Here is a 26758-nt window from a genome sequence, read left to right as displayed (position 1 = left end):
AGTTCGGTCCCAGACTGTGGAGATATGGGATTGCCACTGGTTGCAGAATCTCATCTCGATATCTCTGCATTGAGATTGCCTCCAATGATGACAAGCCTCGTTTTTCCAGTGAGGGAGATGCCGCCCCACACCATCACACTGCCTCCACCAAAAGATGTTACTCTATCGGTGCAGCAATCAGCATAGCGTTCTCCGCGTCTTCTCCACACTTTGACCCTATGATCCAACTGCCGTAGGCAGAATCTGGACTCATCGCTGAACATAACGTTCCTCCACATGTTCAGGTTCCAGTGCACGTGTTGCCGACACCAGCACAAACGGGCCTGATGGTGAAGGGCAGTCATGGCAGGCCTCCTGGCAGCCCTATGAGACCGGAGATCGACTGCGTGGTCTGTTCCGAATTGTCTGGGCAGAGAGCCGTTGGCCATATCGTCCTGCAAACCTTGACTGCAAATCTGTAGAAGACAGCCTACGGTTCCTAAGTGCTGACAGGGTGAGGAAACGGTCTTCTTCGGGTGTCGTCTTCTTGAAGTTGCCCTATCGCACGGGCCCTATCCAGATCAGTCAAACGTGGCATGCCGATTCTTGGAGCAGACACCTACTGACCACTGTAGCAGGGCCCATGCTCACAGATGCTGCCAATCAGGCACCTGATTGTCAACACCTGGGGGTACCAGAAGCTCAAAACAAGAGTCAATAGCAACAGCAGGATAAGCTGTTTGGCATTGGCAGAGAAGATTTGGCAAATTTTTCATGGGCGCAACCCATATGCTCAGCTCTGCTGCTCATCCCACAAATGCATGTTCCTTACAAATGTGGCACCATTTAAAAGGGAAATAAACAGGCTTTCCAACGGTATAAGATTTATTGCCAAGAAGCATTGTTACAACAAAGAAATAATCTACCAAACACAAATTTCCTTACTTTTTGTGCTATGTTTATGTGAATAGGAGGAGCTTGAAGTTGATTCTGTACCGTACAGGGAGCCAGTGGAGAGAGGCCAGAATCGGGGTGATGTGGTCCCTTTTACGGGTACCCGTCAGGAGTCTCGCTGCGGCGTTTTGGACCAGTTGCAGGCAGGACAGGGAAGATTGGCTGATCCCAGTGATGCATGTTTTTGTCTTTCTGCTGACTGGAGCGCACACAACTAAAGCTTTTCACTGTACCTCAGTAGGCGTGACAATACACTAAACTAAACTAAACCTGACCCACTGAGTTACTCCAGCACTTTGTGCTTTGCACTGATGTCATGATTTTGCTGCAGTCTTTTTTCTTTTCACTGTCTTGTATGATTTACGTTGTGTGTGCTTGTCTGAGTCGGTGTGCCTGTGGTGCTGCTACACGCAAGATGTTTCGTTGTGTACCTGTACCTCATCGTACTGCATGTGACAGCGAAGCTCGCTAGACTAGTTTAACATTCACATAGATATAGATTTGAAATGAACAGTGACATTTAAGAGGGTACTGAACGTCTTCAAGCTTGACTTGAATGATTTTCTAAGATACAGCACTTCCACAATCAACAAATCCAGTAGAAATGACAGCACAATAAACGGCCAACAGTCTCGCTACCAGTGGTTGCAAAACGTTAAAAGTTTATACATAAAATGGACACGGTGCACAATCCAGCACATCTAGCCACCATCATGTCTAATAATCTTAGGAAACATTATTTTGGCACTCAAAAATTATTATGACTGTTATCAGTAGTGCAATAGAACATTAACAATGCTTGACATTTGGAAAGAACATGTTAAAGGTGGAAAGAGAATAATAGAGAGCATGTGTGTGTATGTTGTACGTGTATATATATTTATATATATATATATATATAAACACATACATAAATATATATATTTAGTTTAGTTTAGAGATGCAGCATGGAAACAGGATCCAAGGCCTACCAAGTCCGCACCTACCAATGATCACTAGTTTAGTTTATTCACAAAATGCCGGAGTAGCTCAGCAGGTCAGGCAGCATCTCAGGAGAGAAGGAACAGGTGACATTTCGGGTCGAGACCCTTCTTCAGACTGATGTCAGGGGGGCGGGACAAAGGAAGGATATAGGTGGAGACAGGAAGATAGTGGGAGATCTGGGAAGGGGGAGGGGAAGAGAGGGACAGAGGAACTATCCAAAGTTGGAGAAGTCAATGTTCATACCGCTGGGCTGCAAGCTGCCCAGGCGAAATATGAGGTGCTGTTCCTCCAATTTCTGGTGGGCCTCACTATGGCACTGGAGGAGGCCCATGACAGAAAGGTCACCAAACGCAGGCTCTGCGATCGCTTTGCTCAACACCTTCGCTCAGTCCGCCTTAACCTTCCAGCACTAGTTTAGTTTAGTTTTGTTTAGACATAGTGTGAAAACAGGCCCTTCGGCCCACCGAGTCCAAACCGACCAGCGATCCCCGCACACAAACACCATTCTACACACACTCGGGACAATTTACAATTATACCAAGCCAATTAACCTACATACCTGTAGTCAGGATTCATAGAATCATAGAAAATAGGTGCAGGGGGCCATTTGGCCCTTTGAGCCAGCACCGCCATTCATTGTGATCATGGCTAATCATCTCCAATCAGTAACCTGTGCCGTCCTTCTCCCTATATCCCTTGATTCCACTAGCCCCTAGAGCTCTGTCTATTGAACTGGGTTCTCTGGTGCTGTAAGGCAGTAGCTCTACTGCTGCACCACCGTGCCGCCCAGTTTCTTAATACATGTTAAATGCAACTTTCATAGTTGTACATTGAAGGGACTGGCATTGTATCAGTTTGTAAAATGCTGATGGGTTGGTTTAGCACTGCAATGACAATCTCTTTGACTTTGTCTTGACAATAAAAAGATTGATTTTGAAAAACATTCTTTCAGTTCTGACAATGATGGTCCTTGGATCCCCACCATTTACTTAGGTGATAAGGATAATTGATGTAATTAATCGGGGATGTCTGTCAAAACAGCAGTTTTTACCATTTAAAGCAGTTGAGAAATATGCCTCTATGATCCTGGAGCACTCAGTTCTATACTTCACTATTCGTGGTACAAGTCAGAGCAGTGAATAAGCATGTTCCATTATGCCCAGAAATTCATCCCTAAAGTGGTGGCATGGTGGCGCAGCGGTAGAGTTGCTGCCTTACGGCGCCAGAGACCCGTGTTCGATCCTGACCACGGGTGCTGTCTGAATGGAGTTTGTATGTTCTCCCCGTGACCCGCAAGGGGTTTTCTCCGAGTTCTTCGGTTTCCTCCCACACTCCAAAGACGTACGGGTTTGTAGGTTAATTGGCTTTGGTAGATTGCCCCTAGTGTGTGTAGGATAGTGTTAATGTACCGGGATCACTGGTCAGTGCGGACTTGGTGGGCTAAAGGTCCTGTTTTTCTGTGCTGTATCTCTAAATTAAAACTAAACTAAACTAAAAGAGAAAAAAAACTGAATGAAAGATCACATAAGTCATTGTTCAGTGAATAGTCTAATTTGACTGTTCCCAATGGATGTTATATTTTTGCTCCTAAATAAAGTATCGCCATGGTTACCCGATCCTCGTGGTGTGGTTTAACGTCTTCTTTAACAAAACAGAGTGAAGAAGAAAGCTGCAGAGAAAGTGCAGATTAAAAAAAGTGCAGGGGCTGCAACAAGGTGGAGTGGGAGATTGGAAAGATAGACACAAAAAGCTGGAGTAACTCAGCAACTCTGGGGAAAAGGAATGGGTGACGTTTCGGGTCAAGACCCTTCTTCAGTCTGACAGTCAGGGGAGAGAGAAACCAGAGGAATGACAAGGTACAAAGAACGAAAGGTATGAAAAGAACAAATCAGGGCCAGAAAGGCCGGTCAAGGGAAAGTGGGGCCCACAATGGTCCATTGTTGGGAGATTGGGACTACATCCTGAGCAACAGGGAGGTCCTTTCAAATGTTGGCAGTGGGGAAGAAGCTTGAATCTGGCGGTACGTGCTGTCAAGCTTTGCCATCTTCTGGCCATCAGGAGAGCAGAGAAGAGGGAATGACCAGTGTGTCAGTGCTGCACTGACAATCGTGCATTACAAAACACTACAAAGTATGACAGCACAGTATTAAAGCATCAGCCCAGCGGGAGTCTCAATGCACTTTTTACACCTCCTCCAATCCCTCTTTACTTCAGTCATCAACATTACCTTTCCCTCCTCACTTAGCTATCGAGCATATAATCCTGGTCACCGCAACTGGTCCACATTCAAGTCACCCTGGGTAAAGAAGTGAGAAGAATCTCACTTGCAATTATTATCAACTCTTGCGACAGAAGGAATTGCAGATGCTGGTTAATACCAAAGATGGACACAAAGTGCTGGAGTAACTCGGCGGGTCAGGCAGCATCTCTGGAGAGAAGGAATGGGTGACGTTTCAGATCGAGTCTGGAGAAGGGTCTCGACCCGAAACGTCACCCGTTCCTTCCCTCCAGAGATGCTGCCTGTCCCGCTGAGTTACTCCAGCTTTTTTTTGTGTCTTTACTCTAGGAAGGTGTACAAGGTTACCTCATGACCAATGGAAGTAATGTATTTAGAGAGATGGAACAAGGTAGAAGAATACATAAGTGGAAGGGCACTACACTACGGGATTCATGGAGTCACAGCTTCCGAGAAACAAAGGAACAACAGATGTCCACTGATTCTTTATGGTCACAGGACAGGTCTTTAATAGCCCAGCTTAGTTTGTAATTTAGTTTAGTCTAGAGACAGGCCCATTCGGCCCACCGGGTCTGCGCCGACCAGCGATCCCCGCACATTAACACTATCCTACACCCACTAGAGACAATTTTTACATTTACCTAGCCAATCAACCGACATACCTGTACGTCTTTGAAGTGTGGGAGGAAACCGAAGATCCCGGAGAAAACCCACGCAGGCCACGGGGAGAACGTACAAACTCCGTGCAGACAGCGCCCATAGGCGGGATCGAACCGGGGTCTCGGGTGCTGCATTCGCTGTAAGGCAGCAACTCTACCGCTGCGCCACCGTGCCACCCTTAATAGTTATATTAAGGCAGCTGTACAGTATTAGCTGTCATAGAAACATAGAAAATAGGTGCAGGAGTAGGCCATTCGGCCCTTCGCGCCTGCACCGCCATTCAATATGATCATGGCTGATCATCCAGCTCAGTATCCCGTACCTGCCTTCTCTCCATACCCCCTGATCCCTTTAGCCACAAGGGCCACATCTAACTCCCTCTTAAATATAGCCAATGAGCTGGCCTCAACTACCTTCTGTGGCAGAGAATTCCACGGATTCACCACTCTGTGTGAAAAAAAACGTTCTCATCTCGGTCCTAAAAGACTTCCCCCTTATCCTTAAACTGTGACCCCTTGTTCTGGACTTCCCCAACATCGGGAACAATCTTCCTGCATCTAGCCTGTCCAACCCCTTAAGAATTTTGTAAGTTTCTATAAGATCCCCCCTCAATCTTCTAAATTCCAGCCAAGTCTATCCAGTCTTTCTTCATATGAAAGTCCTCCATTCCCAGTTCACCAGATGGTGAACCTTCCCTGTACTCTTAATATAGCTATTATGACAGGTCTTTAATAGCCAGAGAGCAGTTAATATAGCTAATAGCTGATGTTTATCATAGCTAATATAGCTACTATATTAGCTATATAATAGCTATATTAGTTATGTAATGATAACAGAGGTTACAATTGTACACATTGAGTTGTGTACAATTGTAGCCTGTACTTTCAATATGCTTTAACTTATGAAAGCAGAGGTTACAATTGAACACAATGCAGCTGGAGGATCTGAGGCCCTGATCTACTGGAGGAGGGTGAGCAGGATAGGATATTATTCCCTGGAGGGCAGGAGGCTGAGGGATGGTCTCATCGTGGTGCATGAAATCATGAGGGGAATAGATCGGGTGAATGCAAAAGAGTCTTTTACCAAGGATAAGGGAATCAAGTGCCAGAGGTGATCGGTTTAAGGTGAGAGGGGGAAAGGTTTTCAATAGGAACTTGAGGAGCAACTTCTTCTGTCAGTGGGCGGTGGGTATTTGGAACAAGAGGATGCGGCAGGGGCAGGTACAATAACAGGACTGAAAAGGCTCTCGGGCAGATACATGGGCAGGGAAAGTTTAGAGGGATATGGACCAAGCATGTGCAAACGGGACAAGCTTAGATGGGGTATTGGCCAGAGTGGATGAGTTGGGCCAAAGGGAGGGCCTTTTTCCGTGATGTATGACTCATTGACTCTCTAAGGCTTTATCACTCAGGTTGGTTGACATCCTCAGTAATGTACAATTCTGTTCAGTACGGAAAGATGTGATTGCCATGGGAAGGACATAGAGGAGGTTTACGAAGGCGCTCTGCATACTTTATGTATGGTACTGTGACGTGTCACATGTGATTATAAAGTATCAAGCAATCAAAATATCATCCACATGGCAAAAGCCCCCCTCCCACTCCCACACTGGCCTTTCTGTCCTGGGCCTCCTCCACTGTCAAGAGTGAGGCCACACGCAAATTGGAGGAGCAGCACCTCATATTTCGCTTGGGTAGCTTACACACCCCAGCGGTAGACACAAAATGCTGGAGTAACTCAGCGGGTCAGGCAGCATCTCGGAACGGAATCTCCTCCGAGATGCTGCCTGACCCGCTGAGTTACTCCTGCATTTTGTGTCTACCTTCGATTTAGACCAGCATCTGCAGTTTTTTTTCTTACACCCCAGCGGTATGAATATTGATTTCTCCAACTTTGAGTAACCCTTGCTTTCCCTCCATCTCCGTCCCTACCCCATTCTAGTTCTATGACTAGTTCCAGTGCCCTCCTGATTGTGTGCCTCGTTGTCACCTTCCCCTCGGCTAACAAAGTACCATTCTACATTCCCTTGATCATCGTCCCCCCTTTGATCTGTGTTTTCACACCTTACCCTTCCATATCTCTGTCTCTCTCTCCCCTGAGACCGAAGAAGAGTCTCGACCCAAAACGTCGCCCATTCCTTCTCTTCAGAGATGCCGCCTGTCCCGCTGAGTTACTCCAGCATTTTGTGTCTACCTTTGCAAAAGTCATCATTTATCTTTCAATCTCCGTGTAGTTGCAGCGATTCTTTTGTGACGTTAGGCTTTACATGGAGCTTATGCTAACGTTTTGTGACGTTAGGTTTTACATGGAGCTTATGCGTGCTGAGCACAGGCCTCTCGCGTTGACTTCACACCTACTTGTGCAAGAATTGTTACTTTACTTGCAGAGGCCCATCTTCCCTTCCATCTCCTCACCACTTCTGACTCCGAGCTGGGGCTGTCCACCGTGACATTAAAGGGAATCACTTACATCCGGACGTTTTTGGCAAACCTTTTTCCTTTTTTCCATGCTTGTTTGTATGGAAAAACATGCGGTGGCACTAATTTGTTGTCAACATCATGACACTACTTGTGTGATGGTGCCACTAACTCCTGCTCCCACCTGAACAAAACCATACGTACCAGATACCACATTTCTCATGTACTTGGGTAGCTCACGCCCAGTGGTGTGAACATTGAATTTTCCAATTTTAGGTAAATTACCTCTTCCCTCCCCCCACCCTTTCCCCCCTTCTCTTCTCTGTGCCTCGCCTGGATTTCTCCCTTTTCCTTTCCCCTTCCCCCTCCCATCCCCTTCCACCTGTATTCTTTCCTCTGGCTTCACATTTCATGCCCCTTCTAACTTTATCTCCTTATGTCAGTCACACTTTTTGTCAGTTCATCTCTGGCCTTTATCCAAACCACCTGCCACCTTTGTCCAAAACCCCCGTCTCCCTGTATCCACCCGTCTGAAGAAGGGTCTCTACCCGACACGTCACCTACTCTTTTCCTCCAGAGATCCTGTTTAATTTTACTGTTTGTATGCCTCAGCGTCACCTTCCCCTCACAGCCAACAATGAACATTTCCTTGAGCATAGTCTGCTTTGATCTGCCCTTTTCACACATATCATATCATATCATATATACACAGCCGGAAACAGGCCTTTTTGGCCCTCCAAGTCCGTGCCGCCCAGTGATCCTCGTACATTAACACTATCCTACACCCACTAGGGACAATTTTTACATTTTACCCAGCCAATTAACCTACATACCCGTACGTCTTTGGAGTGTGGGAGGAAACCGAAGATCTCGGAGAAAACCCACGCAGGTCACGGGGAGAACGTACAAACTCCTTACAGTGCAGCACCCGTAGTCAGGATCGAACCTGAGTCTCCGGCGCTGCATTCGCTGTAAAGCAGCAACTCTACCGCTGCGCCACCGTGCCGCCCATTACACACTCTTTTTTCCCTTCCATATCTCTGATCTCCCTCTCCCCTGGCCCAGTCTGAAGAAACATCACCCATTCCTTCTCTCCAGAGATGCTGCCTGACCCAATGAGTTACTCCTGCATTTTGTGTCCATCTTCGATGAAAACCGGCATCTGCAGTTCCTTCCTACATATGCGACCCATTGAATTACTCCAGCATTTTGTGTCTAAATACCCATGACTTGCCAGGCTTTGTCCCCTCCCCTATTACAATCAATCTGAAGAAGGGTCCCGACACGAAACATAGTCCATCCCGGGTTGTCCAGGGATGCTGCCTGCCGCCTGACCCGCTGAGTTACTCCAGCACTTTGTCACTTGACCTCCTCTCAGGAAGCCTCTCGCTTGAACGGGTAAGAAAAGCTTGGTCAAAAATGTTGGTAATTAAGAAAAAAAAAAACACAAGCAGGTTAAAGGTAGAGTAATTATGGGTACCTGTAGGAGAGGGACCGCATCTATTGAAGATCAAGCTCGAACAATGGACGGCACATCATTGTGGTGTTTGTATCTGTTAGTGTGAAGTAAACAAAAACAACAATGGAGGAACATGGTTTGTTATATAAAAGAATGGAGTTAGTCTGTAATGCTGCTGTGCTGCAAAAAAACGACACCAGGCTCCCTCCACACAGAATACTCAACCAGAAGAGGAAATGTGGGTTGAGAGAGACCGACCGCCTTGCTGTCTTTCACTTGTTGGCGGCTGATTCAGATTGCACACACAAACACAGACCATCAAGATTCTTACTGCCTGAGAGACTCTGTCCTTCAGAAGCTTCCTATCACTGTGACAAATCCCGCTTCCGTGACACTGCAGTTTGCGGCTCTGGGTTGAGGATGAGGCTCTGAAGTGTGGCGTGACTGTGTTTGTGGATGTGCGAGCTTCGTGTCATTTCCTCACAAGATTAGGCACACGAGTGCTGGAGTAACGCAGCGGGACAGGCAGCATCTCCGGAGAGAAGGAACGGGGGGGCGGCGTTTCGGGTCGAGACCCTTCCTCCTCTGACTGAAGAAGAAACGTCGGACCGAGAGGAGGGTCTCGACCCGAACCTCTCCAGAGATGCCTGCCTGCCTGCCTGCCTGCCTGCCCCGCTGAGTCACTGCGGCGTTTGGTGCCCCGTCCTCGGAGTAAACCAGCATCTGCAGTTCCTTCCTACGTCGTTCCCACGACCCCAGGCCAACCAACTCTGGCCAGCGCGGAGGAGGGTGGTGGGAAAGGCGGTTAAGTGGCCAGCTGTTTGCACACTTTTGGCAGCTGCAAGTCCGACCATCGAGGCGACCTGGTGCAGAGGGCTTAGGCTACAGATACACACCTGCAGGGGTCACACCAGTCTGTCCGTTGGTCAAGGCCAAAGCGTGCCCGGCATTTCTTAGGTGAGCTTGGATCTGAACAAACAACAAAAGAGAAGAAGCAAAAAAAAAAGCAAAATACGTGGCCAGGATGAGCAGAGGAGGCGTGAGGAAAAGGAGAGCAGAGAAAAGCAATAGGTGTTATAGCAACTGTTACAATCAATTTCACAGACAAAAGTTATTTGACGCTACGAGGAGTCAATCTGAAGGCGTGTTTTAGAAAGCCGAACACTAACTTTACCGAGGAGCGCGGCACGTGTGCCTTTTCAACACAGGAAGAGGCGCTGAATTAAACAAACAAAAGAAGTTTTGCAGAATGAGATTTTTATTTTTTTTAAAAGAGGGCAAAAGCAAAATAAAAACGTCGACATGTTTGCAAAAACAAGAAGTGGCGGGAAGCAAAGCTACGATTAGAAGCTGAAGCAGGTCACAAGAAAAGTGAAATTAACCTGGCTAGTTTTTCAATCCTTCCGAGCCTACCTCATCAGTGACCCTCGGACTATCCTTGATTGGACCTTGCTGGCTTTGCCTTGCACTAAACGTCATTCCCTTGTCATATAAGGGAATTATATGATAAGGGAATTGTAAATATAATTGATATCATTTATTCAATAATGATATCATTGATATAATTGATCATTTATTCCCTTATCATACAAGACATTGTAAATGGCTCGATTGTAATCATGTATTGTCAGGTTTGTAGATTAATTGGCTTGGTATAATTGTAAATTGTCCCTCCTGTGTGTAGGATAGTGTTAGTGTGTGGGGATCGCTGGTCGGCTCGGACTCAGTGGGCCCCAAAGGGTTTGCTCCCACACTGTATCTCCAAACTAAACTCAAACCCCGATTACCTGCAATGACCAGCGGTGAAGTCCAACTCGATGTTGCCTGCTGAAAACATATATCCACCCATGCTAACACTTACTAGGAGATTCAAGACCATAAGCAAGACCTATCACCAATTCAGTCACGGCCTACCCTTGCACTAAATCAAACTTTACTGGACGTTACCTTGCACTAAAATTTAGTGTCTTTATCCTGTATCTGTCCACTGCGGACTGACTTAATTTAACACACTGACTGAGTCTACGCTGACCAGCGATCAACCCGTACACTTGCACTATCCTACACACTCCGGGGACAATTTACAATTTTACCAAAGCCAATTAACCTACAAACCTGCACGTCTTTGGAGTGTGGGAGGAAACCGGAGCACCCGGGGAAAACCCATACGGTCACGGGGAGAACGTACAAACTCCGTACAGACAGCACCCGAGGTCAGGATTGAACCTGGGTCTCTGGAGCTGTAGGACATCAGCTCTACTGCTGCGTCTTTGATTGTAATCATGAGTGGTCTTTCCATTAACTGGACAGCATGCAACCACAAAGCCTATCACCGTACTTTGGTACTAAACTAAATGAAACTAAACTAAGTTATAGGAACAGAATTATAGGAGCCATTCGGCCCATCAAGTCTACTCCGCCATTCAATCGTGGCTGATCTATCTTTCCCTCTCATCCCCATCCTCCTGCCTTCTCCCCGTGTCCTTTGACGGCCTTGCTATTCAGCGTCTTACATAACATTGGTGGAATGAAAGGAAAGTATGCACATGCAGTTCACCCTGAGTGGAAAATTTCCACATGCAGCCCCAGTCATGTAAATGGAAATGCCTGGGAGACTAAAAATAAAACAGCACCAGGAGCCAAACCACAAACACCAAAGAAGCTAAACCTGACTGCTTCACTGTTTTGAAGTGCCATCTTCTGCATTCATCAATTCCTGGCCATCTAAATGATTTGTGGAGAGTTATGTAATATCAGATTGAAAGGTAGCTTGAAATGTGTGAATGATTTTTTCCTTTTTTTTTAAACTTCCATGACTGTATTTTCTTTATTAAAACCAGGGCTTCATGCAATTAGAATTTAAATCAGGACTGACTTTCTTCATCCGCCTCTTGTTAAGCGCACATACATTTCTGATGAAAGACCATCCAACTCTCTCTCCCTCTCTCTCCCTCTACAAATTCTGTCTAACCTATCGAGTAATACCAGCAGTTTCTGCTTTTGTCCTTCTGGTTTGAATATTTATATGCCTTCCTGTTCACGGATCTGAACATCTGTTTCTATGAATCTATGCATGTCTCTCTGATTGTCAATTAGCTTTGTGCTTGTGCCTATCTTTGTATGCTTGCTGCCTCTTGTAATGTGCAACTGATTACCCTGAAATGGTGTGTGTATGTGAAGAAGCGTCTCGACCCGAAACGTCACCCATTCCTTCTCTCCTGAGATGCTGCCTGACCCGCTGAGTTACTCCAGCATTTTGTGAATAAATACCTCCTGAGATGCTGCCTGACCCGCTGAGTTACTCCAGCTTTTTGTGATACCTTTGTGTGCATGTGTATGTCTGTGTGTGTGTTCGTGCGTTCAGTTTGCTTTAGTTTAGATTACGGGTACAGCACGGAGAAAGGCCCTTCGGCTCACTGAGCCCGTGCTGACCAGCGATCACCCCGTACACTCATACTATCCTAGACACTAGGGACAATTTACAATTTTTACCGAAGCCGATCAGCCTACAAACCTGCCCGTCTTTGGAGTGTGGGAGGAAACCAGAGCTCCCGGAAAAAAATCCACGCTGGTCACGGGGAGAACGTACAAACTCCGTACAGACAGCACCCGTAGTCAGGATTGAACCCGAGTCTCTGTTGCTGAAAGGCAGCAACTCTACCGCTGCGCCACCGTGTCGTTTCTAAACGTGTGTGTCTTTCTGCGTACATGACTGGAACTGGGCTAACACTACGCAAAATGGACTAGCATTGCACAGTACATAGGTAATTTTAATTCGTTTCTTCTTCAGTCCGAGAGGAAGGGTCTCGACCCGAAACGCCGCCCTCCCGTTCCCCCTCTTTTTCAAATTAGCATTTTGATCTGAAAAATTAGTTTCAAAAGACATTATAATACATTAGTTGTTCTGGAAATAAATATTTCAGCCGAAGCTCTCGTATAACGTTCCCCTAACACCACCAGGCACATCTGGATCCACTATCAAACAAAACTGCTTTTAACAGTGCATCTGAACTCATCTAAAGCTAGATTATACACAATACCTTCCCCTGCAACCGCAGAAGATGCAACACCTGTCCGTATACCTCCTCCCTCGACTCTGTCCAGGGACTCTGACAGTCCTTTCATGTTAGGCAGAGGTTCACTTGCACCTCCTCCAACCTCATCTACTATATCCGCTGGTCAAGATGTGAACTCTTACACGACGGCGAGACCAAACGCAGACTGGGCGATCGTTTCGCGGAAAACCTTCGCTCAGCCCGCCTGAACCAAACTGATCTCCCGGTTGCTGGACACTTTAATTCTCCTTCCCAGTCCCACACAGACCTTTCTGCCCTCGGTCTCCTCCATTGTCAGATTGAGGCTAAATGCAAAGTGGAGGAACAGCATCTCATATTTCGCTTGGGCAGCTTACAGCCCAGTGGCACGAGACTTGATTTCTCTCACTTCAGGTAGCCCCAGCATTCCCTCTCTCTCTATCCCTCCCCCACCCAAGTCGTACTAGCTTCTCATTTTCAGTTTACACCCCAGCGGTATGAACATTGACCTCTCCCACTTCAGGTAGTCCCCCTGCTTCCCCTCTCTATCCCCTCCCCCTTCCCAGTTCTCCTACTAGTCTTCCTGTCTCCGACTACATCCTATCTTTGTCCTGCCCCCTCACCTGACATCAGTCTGAAGAAGGGTCTCGACCCGAAACGTCACCCATTCCTTCTCTCCTGAGATGCTGCCTGACCCCGCTGAGTTACTCCAGCATTTTGTGTCTACCTTCGATTTAAACCAGCATGTGCATTTTGTTTCTCCAAACAATGGCCTGTTTGCATTATCATCGTTACTTTTCTGCCTATATTTCATTCATTGTTCTTTATCTCTCGTTTCCCTTAGCCCTAACCAGTCTGAAGAAGGGTCTCGACCCGAAACACCACCGTTCCTTCTCTCCAGAGATGCTGCCTGTCCCGCTGAGTTACTCCAGCTTTTTGTGTCTATCTTCAGTATACAATGCATTTAAAGATACTGCATCGAACAGTGTCAGGAAAACATGATAGATAAGCACTGTCCATTTGTCAGGCATTAGTACCATTTGTTCTAAGATATCCTGACCTATTGTACAAATCCCAACACAATATATAATTGTGGTGAGAAACAGCGCACAGAGCCACAGCCATTTTCTGCCTCCTCAGATAACAAGGAAGGTTTGATAGTTGGTAGTTTTGTGAAGACAATCGAGGTTGATGCCTGGGTGGAACATGCTGAGGAAGATAGACACAAAACGCTGGAGCAACTCAACGGGTCAGGCAGCATCTCTGGAGAGAAGGAATAGGTGACGTTTCAGGTCGAGACCCTTCTTCAGACTGCTTCAGGTTGAGATGCTTCTTCCAGCCTGATAGTCTCGACCCGAAATGCCACCTAATTCCTTCTCTCCAGAGAATCTGCCTGTCCCGCAGAGTTACTCCAGCGTTTTGTGTCTACAGTATGTTCGTTTTAAACCAGCATCTGCAGTTCCTTAACTTCACACACTGGGAATCGTCAGCCAGAGAGAATCAGGTGGCTGTCGGTGGAACAACCTGATTCTCCTTCCATTGGCTGAGTTTGGTGGAAGCCAAACGTTACTCTCCACCTTAACCCTCTGGTCTACCGTGCACAAGTTTCACAAGCAGGCTCAAAGACGCAAGTCTGACTCCTTTCTTCCTTAAAATGCCTGGTATGGATTTTATGTCAGCATTTCAGTTAATATTACAGAGTAATTATAACCAAATTTCCAACTCGCTATCAAACCCAGGCAGCAACAATTTGTTATTCCTCCCGGCTTCTGGTTCCACTAAAACACGATGATATTTGAAGGGAGCAGCTTGCAGTGCAGAACTAATAACCTGAACACCTTGGATACAAAGTGCTGGAGTAACTCAGCGGGTAAGGAGCATTTCTGGAGAACGTGGATAGGTGACGTTTCAGGTCGGGATCTTTCTTCAGTCTGAAGTAGGATCCTGACCTGGGATGTTCTCCACTGAGCTACTCCAGCACTTTGTGGTTTTTTTTAAAACCAGCATCTGCAGTTCCTTGTGTCTCCTAAATGCGTTGGAGTTTGTTCCAAGCTTCTCACTCAGGTCATGTTTAAAAACATTAGAGCTGAAATTCTCTTTATTTGTTGTGACGTGACCCTGGACCACACTCTACTTGTTGTTGTCTGGGTTTGAGTGAGTTAATTTTACGTCAACAATTCTATGCGCTGATTTAGAAACATAGAAAATAGGTACAGGAATAGGCCATTCGGCCCTTCGAGCCAATACGATCATGGATGATCATCCTAAATCAGTACCCCGTTCCTGCTTTCTCCCCATATCCCTTGATGCCGTTAGGCCTGAGAGCTATATCTAATTCTCTCTTGAAAATATCCAGTGAAATGGCCTCCACTGCCATCTGTGGCAGAGAATTCCACTGATTCACAACTCTCTGGGTGAAAAAGTTTTTCCTCATCTCAGTCCTAAATGGCATACCCCCATATTCTTAAACTGTGACCCCTGGTTCTGGACTCCCCCAACATCGGGAACATTTTTCCTGCATCTGGCCTGTCCAATCCCTTAAGAATTTTACATGTTCCTATAAGATCCCCTCTCATCCTTCTAAATTCCAATGAATCCAAGCCCAGTCGACCCCTTCTTTCATCATATGTCAGTCCCGCCATCCCGGGAATTAACCTGGTTTAGAATTCTGAATTTAGAATTCTGTTGCCTGCAATTTTAACAAAGCTCTAGCCCGTTAGTAAAATGGGTAACGTTTAATAAAACAAAACTTTTTAAATGTCACCAGTATGTTGCTTTGCTAATACCACATAACGCTGTTTCAAATCATTGAAGTACTACTTGGTTTCACATTGTAACTGAATAACATTAAAAATTAAATGCAGATATTATGCATTAGTTATGAGGTGAAAATATTCTGTACCTGGATCAGAATCTTGCTGCTTATCTCTTTTCCTCCTTTTCTTTTTCCCCTGCAATATATAATTGAAATGCATTCAAGTCTAACTGCATTCTCAAAGCTGTCTCAAATAATGTGTAGACAGACAAAAAGTGCTAGAGTAACTCAGCGGTCGGGCAGCATCTCTGGAGAAAAGGACTATAGTATAGAAGTTGGGAGGTCATGCTGCAGTTGTATAAGACGTTGGTGTGACCGCATTTAGAGTAATGCATTCAGGTCTGGGCACCATGTTATAGGAAAGATATTGTCAAGCTTGAAAGGGTTCAGATAAGATTTACGAGGATGTTGCCAGGACTAGAGGGTGTGAGCTATGGGGAGAGGTTGAGTAGGCTGGGTCTCTATTCCTTGGCGCGCAGGAGAATGAGGGGTGATCTTATAGAGGTGTTCAAAATCATGAGAGGAATGCACAGTCTCTTGCCCAGAGTAGGGGAATCGAGGACCAGAGGACAGAGGTTCAAGTTGAAGGGGAAAGGATTTAATAGGAATCTGAGAGGTAACATTTTCACACAAAGGGTGGTGGGTGTATGGAACAAGCTGCCAGAGGAGGTAGTCGAGGCTGGGACTATCCCAACATTGAAGAAACAGACAGGTACATGGATAGGACAAGTTTGGAGGGATATGGGCCAAGTGCAGGCAGGTGGGACTACTGTAACTGGGACATGTTGGCCGGTGTGGGCAAGTTGGACCGAAGGGCCTGTTTCCATGCGGTATCACTCTGTGACTCTATGAATAGGTGACGTTTCGGGTCGGAACGTCACTTCTTCAGACTGGAAGATGGGGAAGGCCAGAACAAAACAGGGCCGGCAACAGATGACCCCACGTAAGGTGGAGTCCACAATGGCCCATTGTTGGCTGGGGAAGATGTGCTAACGAGACGGATACAAGAATGCAAACAGTGGAACTAGTAGAAGAACTAATGCGGGAGATTAATTATGTGTATTTTGAGATCCTTGGCCATCCTTAGAAATTATTTTATTGTGGCAAGATTCTTTCTTTGGACTAATGTTCCCCAAATGCTGAAATAATTCCTAAGATCCCCTGATCTAGACCTCACAGGTTCTCTGCTCTGTATCTAAGGCCCTACTGACACTCTGAATAGAGAGGTCTCCTTTTCTCAGCTGTTTCAGAATAATGATGCAAGATATTCAAGATATTGTGAACACGATGAATACCTTTTTATAAAAATATGCGAAAAGAAGCAAAATAAGTTTGATTGAAAGATACAGTGTGGAAACAGGCCCTTCAGTCCAATGAGTTCACAGGACACCCATTCACTCGAGTTCTATGTTAACCCACTTTTGCATCCACTCTTTACACGCTCGGGGCGGTTTGCAGTGACCAATTCGCCTGCAAACCAGCACGTCTTTGGGATGTGGGGGGGAAACTGGAGCACCTATGCAATCACAAGGAGAACATGCAAACTCCACACAGATAACGCCTGACGTCAGGATCGAACCCCGTGTCCCAGCTTTCAGAAGGCAGGGCTGCACAAGGGTGCAGCTGGTAGAGCTGCTACCTCACGGCAACAGACACCCAGGTTCGATCCTGATCTTGGATGCTGTCTGTGTGGGGTTTGCACGTTCTCCCTGCGACCACGTGGGTTTCCGCCCACATCCGATGACGTGTGGGCTTGTGTGTTAACTGGATTCTGTTAAATTGCCCCTGGTGTGTAGGGAGTGGGTATGAAAGCAGGGTAACATTAGAACCAGTGTGAACGGGGCGGTCGATGGCCGGCGTGGACTCGGTGTGCTGAGGGGACTGTTTCCATGCTGTATCTTTGGCAATACCACGTGAAAACAGGCCCTTCGGCCCACCGAGTCCACGACGACCAGCGATCACCCTGTGCACTAAGTTCTATCCATCACACTAGGGACACCGTACGATTTACAGAAGCCAATTAATCTACAAACCTGCACGTCTTTGGAGTGTGGGAGGAAACCGGAGCGTCTGGAGAAAACCCACGTCGGTCACAGGGAAGAACGTGCAAACTCCTTACAGACAGCAGTCAGGGATGGAACCCGGGTCTGTGGAGGTGCGAGGCAGCAACTCTACCGCTGCGCTCCCATGCTGTCCCTTGCCCCCCTGTGCCCAGAACCAAGACTAAAAGTCCAGTTCACCACCACACTGGCCTGCTGGGGAGGGATCCACTGTAGTCCCTTCCATAGACAGGTCCAGGAAACCTGACTCAGAATTGTTTCCCATTTGTGCCTCACGGGATGCCAGGGGCTTCTGTACAACTTAAACGCCGGGAACTAAATATCGGAAGCCTGAAAATATTTACGAGGAGGGATGAAATTCGCCACAGTGTGAGGAGTACTGTGGAAAGTGGAAGGGGGCTGGCTGGTTGCCAGATCTGTACTCAACCAAAACAAACACATTCAAGTCTTTGATCTCTGTGCTGCCAAACCATCTGATATTAAACAAATAGTTACTAACAAGAATAAGATTGCCAGTGAATTCAAATTGAATACACATGACTGACAAATCCATTATTTTCCTTGGAGTCAAAAGCACACATTGAGTAGGAAAAAAACGGCAGATGCTGGTTTAAATCGGAGGTAGACACAAAATGTTGGAGTAACTCAGCGGGTCAGGCAGCATCTCGGGAGAGAAGGAATGGGAAACGTCACCCATACCTTCTCTCCCGAGATGCTGCCTGACCCGCTGAGTTACTCCAGCGTTTTGAGTCGAGCACACATTGAGTGTTTCGTCTGACTGCACAGAAAATGCCTTTACTTGAGTTTCAGACACTACCTCAGAGATACAGCGTGGAAACAGGCCCTTCGGCCCACCGAGTCCACGCCCACCGGCGATCTCCCCGTACACGATGCACTATCCCAGTGACCGCGTGGGTTTTCCCAGGATGCTCCGGTTTCCTCCCACACTCCAAAGACATACCGGTTTGTGGGTCGATAGACACAAAGTAGTGGAGTAACCCAGGAGAAAAAAGATGGGTGACGCTTCGGGTCGGAACCCTTCTTCACACAGGTTACCTTAAAGTAGTGCCTGACACCCTCTAGCACCTGACATTTCCATTTGCCATTGAATTTGCTGACACGTGTTTAAAATAATCCCAGGCACCAAATATCACGAGTCAATAACCTACGAAAAGATTCTTCCCCTGCTTTAGAACTGCAGAACACCTCCTTTCAATTATAATAACCCAGGGACTCAATAGACTGAAGAAGGCTCCCAAACGGAAATGTCGCCTGTCCATCCCCTCCCTGGATGCTGCCTGATCTGCTGAGTTGCTCCAGGACTTTGCATTTTACTATAATAACATTGTGCATCTTTGCAGTTTTTTCCCCCTTGGCCAGATTTATATAGTGCTTTCCTACATTCATGCTATTTTCCATCGCATTATTCACGTTCACAAGCTCCAGAATTAGGTCATTCGGCCCATTGATTCTATATGATCCCTGCCTCCAAATCCCATTTTCCTGCCTTCTCCCCATAACCCTTGACAGCCGTTCTAATCAAGAATTTGCCTTAAAAATATCCACCGACTTGGCCTCCACAGCCCTCTGCGGCAATGAGCTCCACAGATTAACTACCCTCTGACTAAAGAAGTTACTCCTCACCTCCTGTCTAAAAGAGCGCCTTTTAATTCTGAGGCTGTGACCTCTGGTCCTATAATCTCCCACTAGTGGAAACATCCTCTCCACATCCACTCTATCTATGCCTTTCATTATTCTGTAAGTTTCAATGAGGTTCCCCGCTCACCCTTCTAAACTCCAGCGAGTACAGGCCCAGTGCTGTCAAACGCCCATCATATGCTAACCCACCCATTCCTGGGATCATTCATGTAAACCTCCTCTGGACCCTCTCCAGAGCCAGCACATCCTTCCTCAGATAAGGGGCCCATTTTGCTCACAGTGCTCCAAATGTGGCCTGACCAGCGCCTCACAGTGCCTCAGCACTGTTTTTGTATTCCAGTCCTCATGATATAAATGCTCGCATTGAATTATACCCTATTCTATACGGTACATGCCGTATTCCATAAAATAAACTTAGCAGAATGTCATGTATAAGAAAATAACTGCAGATGCTGGTACAAATCGAAGGTATTTATTCACAAAATGCTGGAGTAACTCAGCAGGTCAGGCAGCATCTCGGGAGAGAAGGAATGGGTGACGTTTCGGGTCGAGACCCTTCTTCAGACTGAACAGTCATGAACAGTTTCTAAAAATAGGGTATGTGGATTGTGCTGCCATCTCTAAACAGCACAATGTGTGGGAAGGAACTGCAGATGCTGGTTTACACTGAAGACAGGCACAAAGGGTTGCAGTAACTCAGTGGGTCAAGCAGCATTTGTGGAGATAAAGGATGGGCGATGTTCTGGGTGGGAAACATCACAGCTCTTCAGGGTTCTGACCCAAAACGTCACCCATCCTTTTTCTCCACAGATGCTGCCTGACCCGCTGACTTAGAAACATAGAAACAGGTGCAGGAGGAGGCCATTCGGCCCTTCGAGCCAGCACCGCCATTCATTGTGATCATGGCTGATCATTCTCAATCAGTAACCCGTTCCTGCCTTCTCCCCATGTCCCTTGATTCCACTAGCCCCCAGAGCTCTATCTAACTCCCTCTTAAATCCATCCAGTGATTTGGCCTCCACTGCCCTCTGTGGCAGAGAATTCCACAAATTCACAACTCTCTGGGCAAAAAAGTTCCTTCTCACGTCTGTTTTAAATGTCCTCCCCTTTATTCCAAGACTGTGGCCCCCTGGTTCTGGACTCGCCCAACATTTGGAACATTTTTCCTGCACTTACTCCAGCAGTTTGTGTCTATCTAACAGCAAAATATTCTTTCGTTTATTTTAATTTGGTTTGATAGAGTGTGTACCCTTTGACCCACCGAGTCTGCACCGACCAGCGATCGCCACACGCGATACATTCTGCTCCAATCACTTATAAACTGACGACCGGAGATGGGGAATTTTGTGTCTTTCCTTGGTTCAGTTGAGATTGACATCATGGTCAGTGCAGACATGGTGGGCCGAAGGGCCTGTTCCTGTGCTGTACTGTTCTATGTTGCATGAAAGAGGTTTAGTTAATGCACTTGTTATAAGGTCGTAAGGAATGGGAATAGGCCATTCGGCCCATCAAGTCTACTCCGCCATTCAATCATGGCTGCTCTATATCTCAAAGGTTTCAAAGATCTTTTACTGTCACATGTATCAATTAAGGTACAATGATATGCGAATTACCATACAGCCATACGAAACAAAAAGCAACAAGACACACAACTACATAGAAGTCAACATAAACATCCACCACAGCAGATTCCCCACGTTCCTCACTGTGATGGAAGGCAACAAAGTCCAATCTACTTCCTCTATTCTGCCGTGGTCGGGGCAGTCGAACCATCCCTCGGGGCGATCAAAACTCCCGCAGCCGGCGGTCGAAGCTCTCGCGTCGGGGCGATCGAAGTCGGTCTCTGACCAGAGACGGCGGGCTCCATGATGTTAAGTCCGCAAGCACACATGGTTGGAGCTCCGAGGTCGATGTTAAAGTCCATAGGCACCCGCGCTGGAGCTCTCAAAAGTCGGTCTCCAGCCAAGACCACCAACTCCTCGACGTTGGGCCGCAGTGCGGACAGAGATACGATACAGAAATAATTCGCATCTTCGTCGAGGTAAGAGGTTAGAAAAAGCTTCCCCCAACACCCCCCCCCCCGCCATAAAACAAGCTAAAGAACACAAAAAACATATATTTAACACATACTATTAAAACACAAAGCAGGAAAGGACAGACAGACTGTTGGTGAGGCAGCCATGTTTACTCCGCCATTCAATCATGGCTGCTCTATTTCTCCCAGTTAGTGTTGCAATTGATGAGACACTGATGGGTCACTTTCTTCAGGAGACGGGGTGGAAAGGGGAGAACGCTGGCAGCACGGTGGCGGCACGGTGGTGCAGCGGTAGAGTTGCTGCCTTACAGCGAATGCAGCGCCGGAGACTCAGGTTCGATCCTGACTACAGGCACCGTCTGTACAGAGTTTGTACGTTCTCCCCGTGACCTGCGTGGGTTTTCTCCGAGATCTTCGGTTTCCTCCCACACTCTAAAGACGTACAGTTATTTAGGTTAATTGACTGGGTAAATGTAAAAATTGTCCCTAGTGTGTGTAGGATAGTGTTAATGTGCGGGGATCGCTGGGCGGCGCGGACCCGGTGGGCCGAAGGCGAAGGGCCTGTTTCCGCGCTGTATCTCTAAATCTAAAAAGAATCTAAAAAGCTGGGTAAATGTAGGTCACATAGTACATTCCAAAGCATCTCACTATCCTGTCTGAATAACATCAGCTGTCTTAACGATTAACGATTGATAATCACTGATAGTTAGCAGTAACTTACATAGTTATCCCTGGCAGACCAGCCTGGGTAAAGCTGCATGTGCAGTTGCCGTTCTTTCCTTGCCAGTTCATAGTACTTTGCTTGTTCTTCACGGGTCAGAGCGTGCCACTGTGTCAACGGAATACAACAACAGGAGAAGTTAGACTACAAAATGCTGGAGTAACTCGGCAGGTCTGGCAACATCTCGGGCGCTTGTCTGTTTGGAGTTTGTAACGTTCTCCTTGTGACCTGCGTGGGGGTTTTGTCCGGTTGCTCCGGTTTCCTCCCACACTCCAAAGGCCTTACACTCTAGTAGGTTAATTGGCTTGGTATAATCTTATAATTGTAAATTGTGTGCAGGATAGTGTTAGTGATAGTGTGCAGGGATCGCCGGTCGGCACAGACTCTGAGGGTCGAAGGGCCTGTTTCCAAGCTATATCTCTAAACTAAAAAAAAATGTAGAAGTGATGTTTCAGGTCGAGACCCTTCTTTGGACTGAGAGTCAGGGGAGAGGGAAGCTGGAGGTATGAAAACATACAAAGAACAAATGAAATGAAAGGTATGAAAAGAACAAATCAAAGCCAGCAATGATGATCAAGGAAAGGTTGGCTAAAGTAATAAGGAGTGGGTACAAACGGTGAAACTAAGCATGACGGCAGTGAAACCAGCAAGACCACTATGGTGGGGGAGGGATGGAGAGAGAAACATATGAACATAGAAAATAGGTGCAAGAGTAGGCCATTCGGCCCTTCGAGCCAGCACCGCCATTCAATACTATCATGGCTGATCATCCAAAATCAGTACCCCGTTCCTGCTTTCTCCGCATATCCCTTGATTCCGTTAGAGAGAGAGAGGGAATTCAAGGGTTACTTGAAATTAGAGAAATCAAGATTTGTACCGCTGGGTTGTAAGCTGCTTAAGTGGAATATGAGGTCCTGTTCTGGGCGGCACGGTGGCGCAGCGGTAGAGTTGCTGCCTTACAGCGAATGCAGCGCCGGAGACTCCGGTTCGATCCTGACCACGGGTGCTGTCTGCACGGAGTTTGTACATTCTCCCCGTGACCTGCGTGGGTTTTCTCCGAGATCTTCGGTTTCCTCCCACACTCCAAAGACGTACAGGTTTGTAAGTTAATTGGCTGGGTAAATGTAAAAATTGTCCCTAGTGGGTGTAGGATAGTGTTAATGTGCGGGGATCGCTCGGCGGCGTGGACCCGGTGGGCCAAAAGGCCTGTTTCTGCGCTGTATCTCTAATCTAAATCTAAATGTTCCTCCAAATTGTGTGTGGCCTCACTCTTACATTTGCTTTAGAGACCATTACTGTGAAATGTATTTCCAACGGCAAACTAATTCATCAGCCAATCTCGATGGAGAAGCTTATGCTGTGTGTGGCCACTAAACCATTCCCTTTCACTCCCCATTGCCCTGATTTTCCCAGTTGTTGTTCCAGGGTACGCCGAATCCCGGCGACTTTTGCATTGGACTTCGGTCGGGCTGTTTCTCTGTATTCTGTACTTAGTATCGTTTTAGTTCAGAGGTACAGCACGGAAACAGGCCCTTCGGCCCACCGAGTCCGTGCTGACCAGCGATCCGCCATCTACACACACTAGGGACAATTTACACTTATACCCAGCCAATTAACCTACAAACCTGTACGTCTTTGGAGTGGGGGAGGAAACCAAAGATCTCGGAGAAAACCCATGCGGTTCACGGGGAGAACGCACAAACTCCATACAGACAGCGCCCGTAGTCAGGATCGAACCCGGGTCTCTGGAGCTGTGAGGCAGCAACTCTACCGCTGCACCAGGGTGACATCCTGATCTTGTTAATCGGTAGTATTTATTCACAAAATGCTGGAGTAACTCAGCAGGTCAGGCAGCATCTCAGGAGAGAAGGAATGGGTGACGTTTCGGGTCGAGACCCTTCTTCAGACTGTTAATCAGTAGAACTGGTTCCAGTACTGTATTGTCTATTCCTGCTTGTACTGATATTTACAATGCCAAATAAAGGTAGAACAAAAGCTGGTGGTTTATCTGTGGGGATCATTTTAAACGTGAAATAAGAAATAAGCTATTGAACTGGTGCTGTAAGGCAGCAACTCTACCGCTGCGCCACCGTGCCACCCCACGAATTTAATTGGGGATTGTACTTCTGCACGGTACTAATCTGAGTGCAAAAAAAGAATTTCACGGTACCTTGGTACACGTTTTAATGAAAGAACCATTGAACTATTGAACCGTATACTTCTTAGACGTTCAAAGGTGCAGCGTGGACAAGGCTCTTCGGCCCACCGAGTCCGTGACCACCCCGTACACTAGCCTATCCTACACACCAGGGCCAATTTACAACTTAGAGAAGCCAATTAACTTACAAACCTGTACGTCAATGATTTGGATGGGAACATACAGGGCAAGATTTGCAAGTTTGCAGACGATACAAAAGTGTTGTGGTTTTGCAGATAGCGAAGATGGTTGTGAAAAATTGCAGCAGGATCTGGATCGATTGGCCAGGTGGGCTGAGGAATGGTTGATGGGACTTAATACAGAGAAATGTGAGGTGATGCATTTTGGGAAGTCTAACATGGGCAGGACCTACATAGTGAATGGTAGGGCCCTGGGGAGTGTTGTAGAGCAGAGGGATTTAGGAGCGCAGGTGCATGCTTCCTTGAAGGTGGAGTTGCAGGTAGATAGGGTGGTCAAAAAGGCGTTTGACACATTGGCCTTCATCAGTCAGAGTATTGAGTATAGAGGTTGGGAGGTCATGTTGCGGATGTGTAAGACGTTGGTGAGGCCGCATTTAGCGTTGGGCTGAAGGGCCTGTTTCCACGCTGTATCACTCTATGACTCTATAACACCCCGTGACCTGCGTGGGTTTTCCTGAAAGCTCCAGTTCCCTCCCACACTCCAAAGACATACAGGTTCGTTGGTTAATTGGTTTGGTAAAATGATAAAATTGACCCTAGTGGGTGTAGAATAGTGTTAACATGCAGGGATCGCTGGTCGGTGTGGACTCGGTGGGCCGATCTCCGTGCCGTATCTTTAAACTAATCTAAACTAATCAGCTCCCCACAAGATAAACTTAAACGTTTAGACGGACACAAAATGCTGGAGTAACTCAGCAGGTCAGGCAGCATCTCTGGAGAAAAGGAATTCGTGACGTTTCGGGTCGAGACCCTTCTTCAGTTCCTTCCTACATACTGATACTTTTGTTGCTTTGACTTGTGGAAGGAAAAAAACGAGGAAGCATATTGGCTTTATGTTCATTGTCTGCGTAGAGCAGTAAACCAAACCAGCCCCGTATTCAACAAAACAGAAAGTGCCGGAGTAACTCGGCATTTCAGGCAGCATCTGTGGAGGGATAATGGACAGGCAAGGTTTCAAGGCGGGAGCTTTCTTCAATCTGATCGCAATAGCGGGAGAACACTTATTTTTTCCCTATCAGTCTGAAGAAAGGTGCCGATTCACTCATTCCCTCCATAGATGCTGCCTGACCCACTGAGTTACTCCAGCACTTTGTGTTTTGCTGGAGGTTCTAGCATCTGCAGTTCCTTCTGTGTAATCATATCAACAGGCATGAAGAATGACGCATATCTCAGGTATCGGGGGCCATTTTGAAATGTTGTTTACATATGGTAGGCACAAAATGCTGGAGTAACTCAGCGAGACAGGCAGCATGTCTGGTGATGTTTCGGGTCGAGACCCATCTTCATTTATATATGGCTGCTGGTGATATAGATATATATAGATATATAGATATATATAGGTATATTTTTACTTACTCTTCTACCCAAGATTTGGTTGATGGCTGCGCTCTCTTTCAGGGTGCACTCTGCCACCACCTTTGCTCTCATTTCCTTCATGTACAGCATAAATGCATTGAGAGGCTTTTTGATAGTTGGCTTTTTACTTTCTTTTTCCCTTTTTGGTTCAGGATTAGGTTTCCTAAAGGACAAAAATAAAAGCGTAAAGTGTGAGAATAAATTGTCGGAGTCATACCTCACCACCGCGGCCTTTGTCCCGACAAGTCTGCTGACCTTCGAACCAAGGACCGTAGTGGGACCGTCGAACCCAGGACCAAAACCGTAACCGCTCCTTGGAAATCCAAGATGGCGCCGAAGCCGGGCGGCTCTTTTGTGAGCTGGCGATCCCTGAAGAGTGGATCTGCAATCATTCACTGCAACCGCTGCAGGTTTGGGAACAGCTCCATCCAAGACCGCATGAAATTGCAGCGAATTGTGGACGCAGCCCAGACCATCACACAAACCCTTCCATTTAGACAATAGGTGCAGGAGGAGGCCATTCGTCCCTTCGAGCCAGCACCGCCATTCAATGTGATCATGGCTGATCATTCTCAATCAGTACCCCGTTCCTGCCTTCTCTCCATACCCCCTGACCCCGCTATCTCTCTTGAATGCATTCAGAGAATTGGCCTCCACTGCCTTCTGAGGCCGAGAATTCCACAGATTCACAACTCTCTGACTGAAAAAGTTTTTCCTCATCTCAGTTCTAAATGGCCTACCCCTTATTCTTAAACTGTGGCCCTTGTTCTGGACTCCCCCAACATTGGGAACATGTTTCCTGCCTCTAACGTGTCCAACCCCTTAATAATCTTATACGTTTCGATAAGATCTCCTCTCATCCTTCTAAATTCCAGTGTATACAAGCCTAGTCGCTCCAGTCTTTCTCCATTGACTCCATTTATACCTCACGCTGCCTCGGCAAGGCCAGCAGCATCATCAAGGACGAGTCGCACCCTGGCCACTCCCTCTTC

General features: G+C 46.9%; 1 protein-coding gene across 2 annotated transcripts in view; it reads right to left on the bottom strand.

Moving 5' to 3' along the window:
• The window catches only part of LOC144600033 (lymphoid enhancer-binding factor 1-like), a 182697-nt gene that overhangs the window by 4304 nt on the left and 151635 nt on the right, over positions 1 to 26758 (bottom strand). The window contains exons 6-10 of one of the 2 annotated variants that reach the window (XM_078411374.1): positions 25767 to 25929; positions 22014 to 22121; positions 15626 to 15674; positions 9586 to 9658; positions 8711 to 8783 (exon numbers count right to left, since the gene is read on the bottom strand). In XM_078411374.1, coding sequence (XP_078267500.1) covers positions 8741 to 8783; positions 9586 to 9658; positions 15626 to 15674; positions 22014 to 22121; positions 25767 to 25929 — 436 coding nt within the window. In that variant the 3' untranslated portion in view covers positions 8711 to 8740. The remainder of the gene's footprint in view (positions 1 to 8710; positions 8784 to 9585; positions 9659 to 15625; positions 15675 to 22013; positions 22122 to 25766; positions 25930 to 26758) is intronic. The other variant, XM_078411376.1, reaches the window with a different exon arrangement.

This window comes from Rhinoraja longicauda, chromosome 14 (genome assembly GCF_053455715.1).
Source record: "Rhinoraja longicauda isolate Sanriku21f chromosome 14, sRhiLon1.1, whole genome shotgun sequence".
In the NCBI taxonomy this organism is placed as follows: Eukaryota; Metazoa; Chordata; class Chondrichthyes; order Rajiformes; family Arhynchobatidae; genus Rhinoraja; species Rhinoraja longicauda.
Note: the sequence above shows the minus strand (reverse complement) of the source record. Positions and strands in the feature narration are given on the sequence as shown.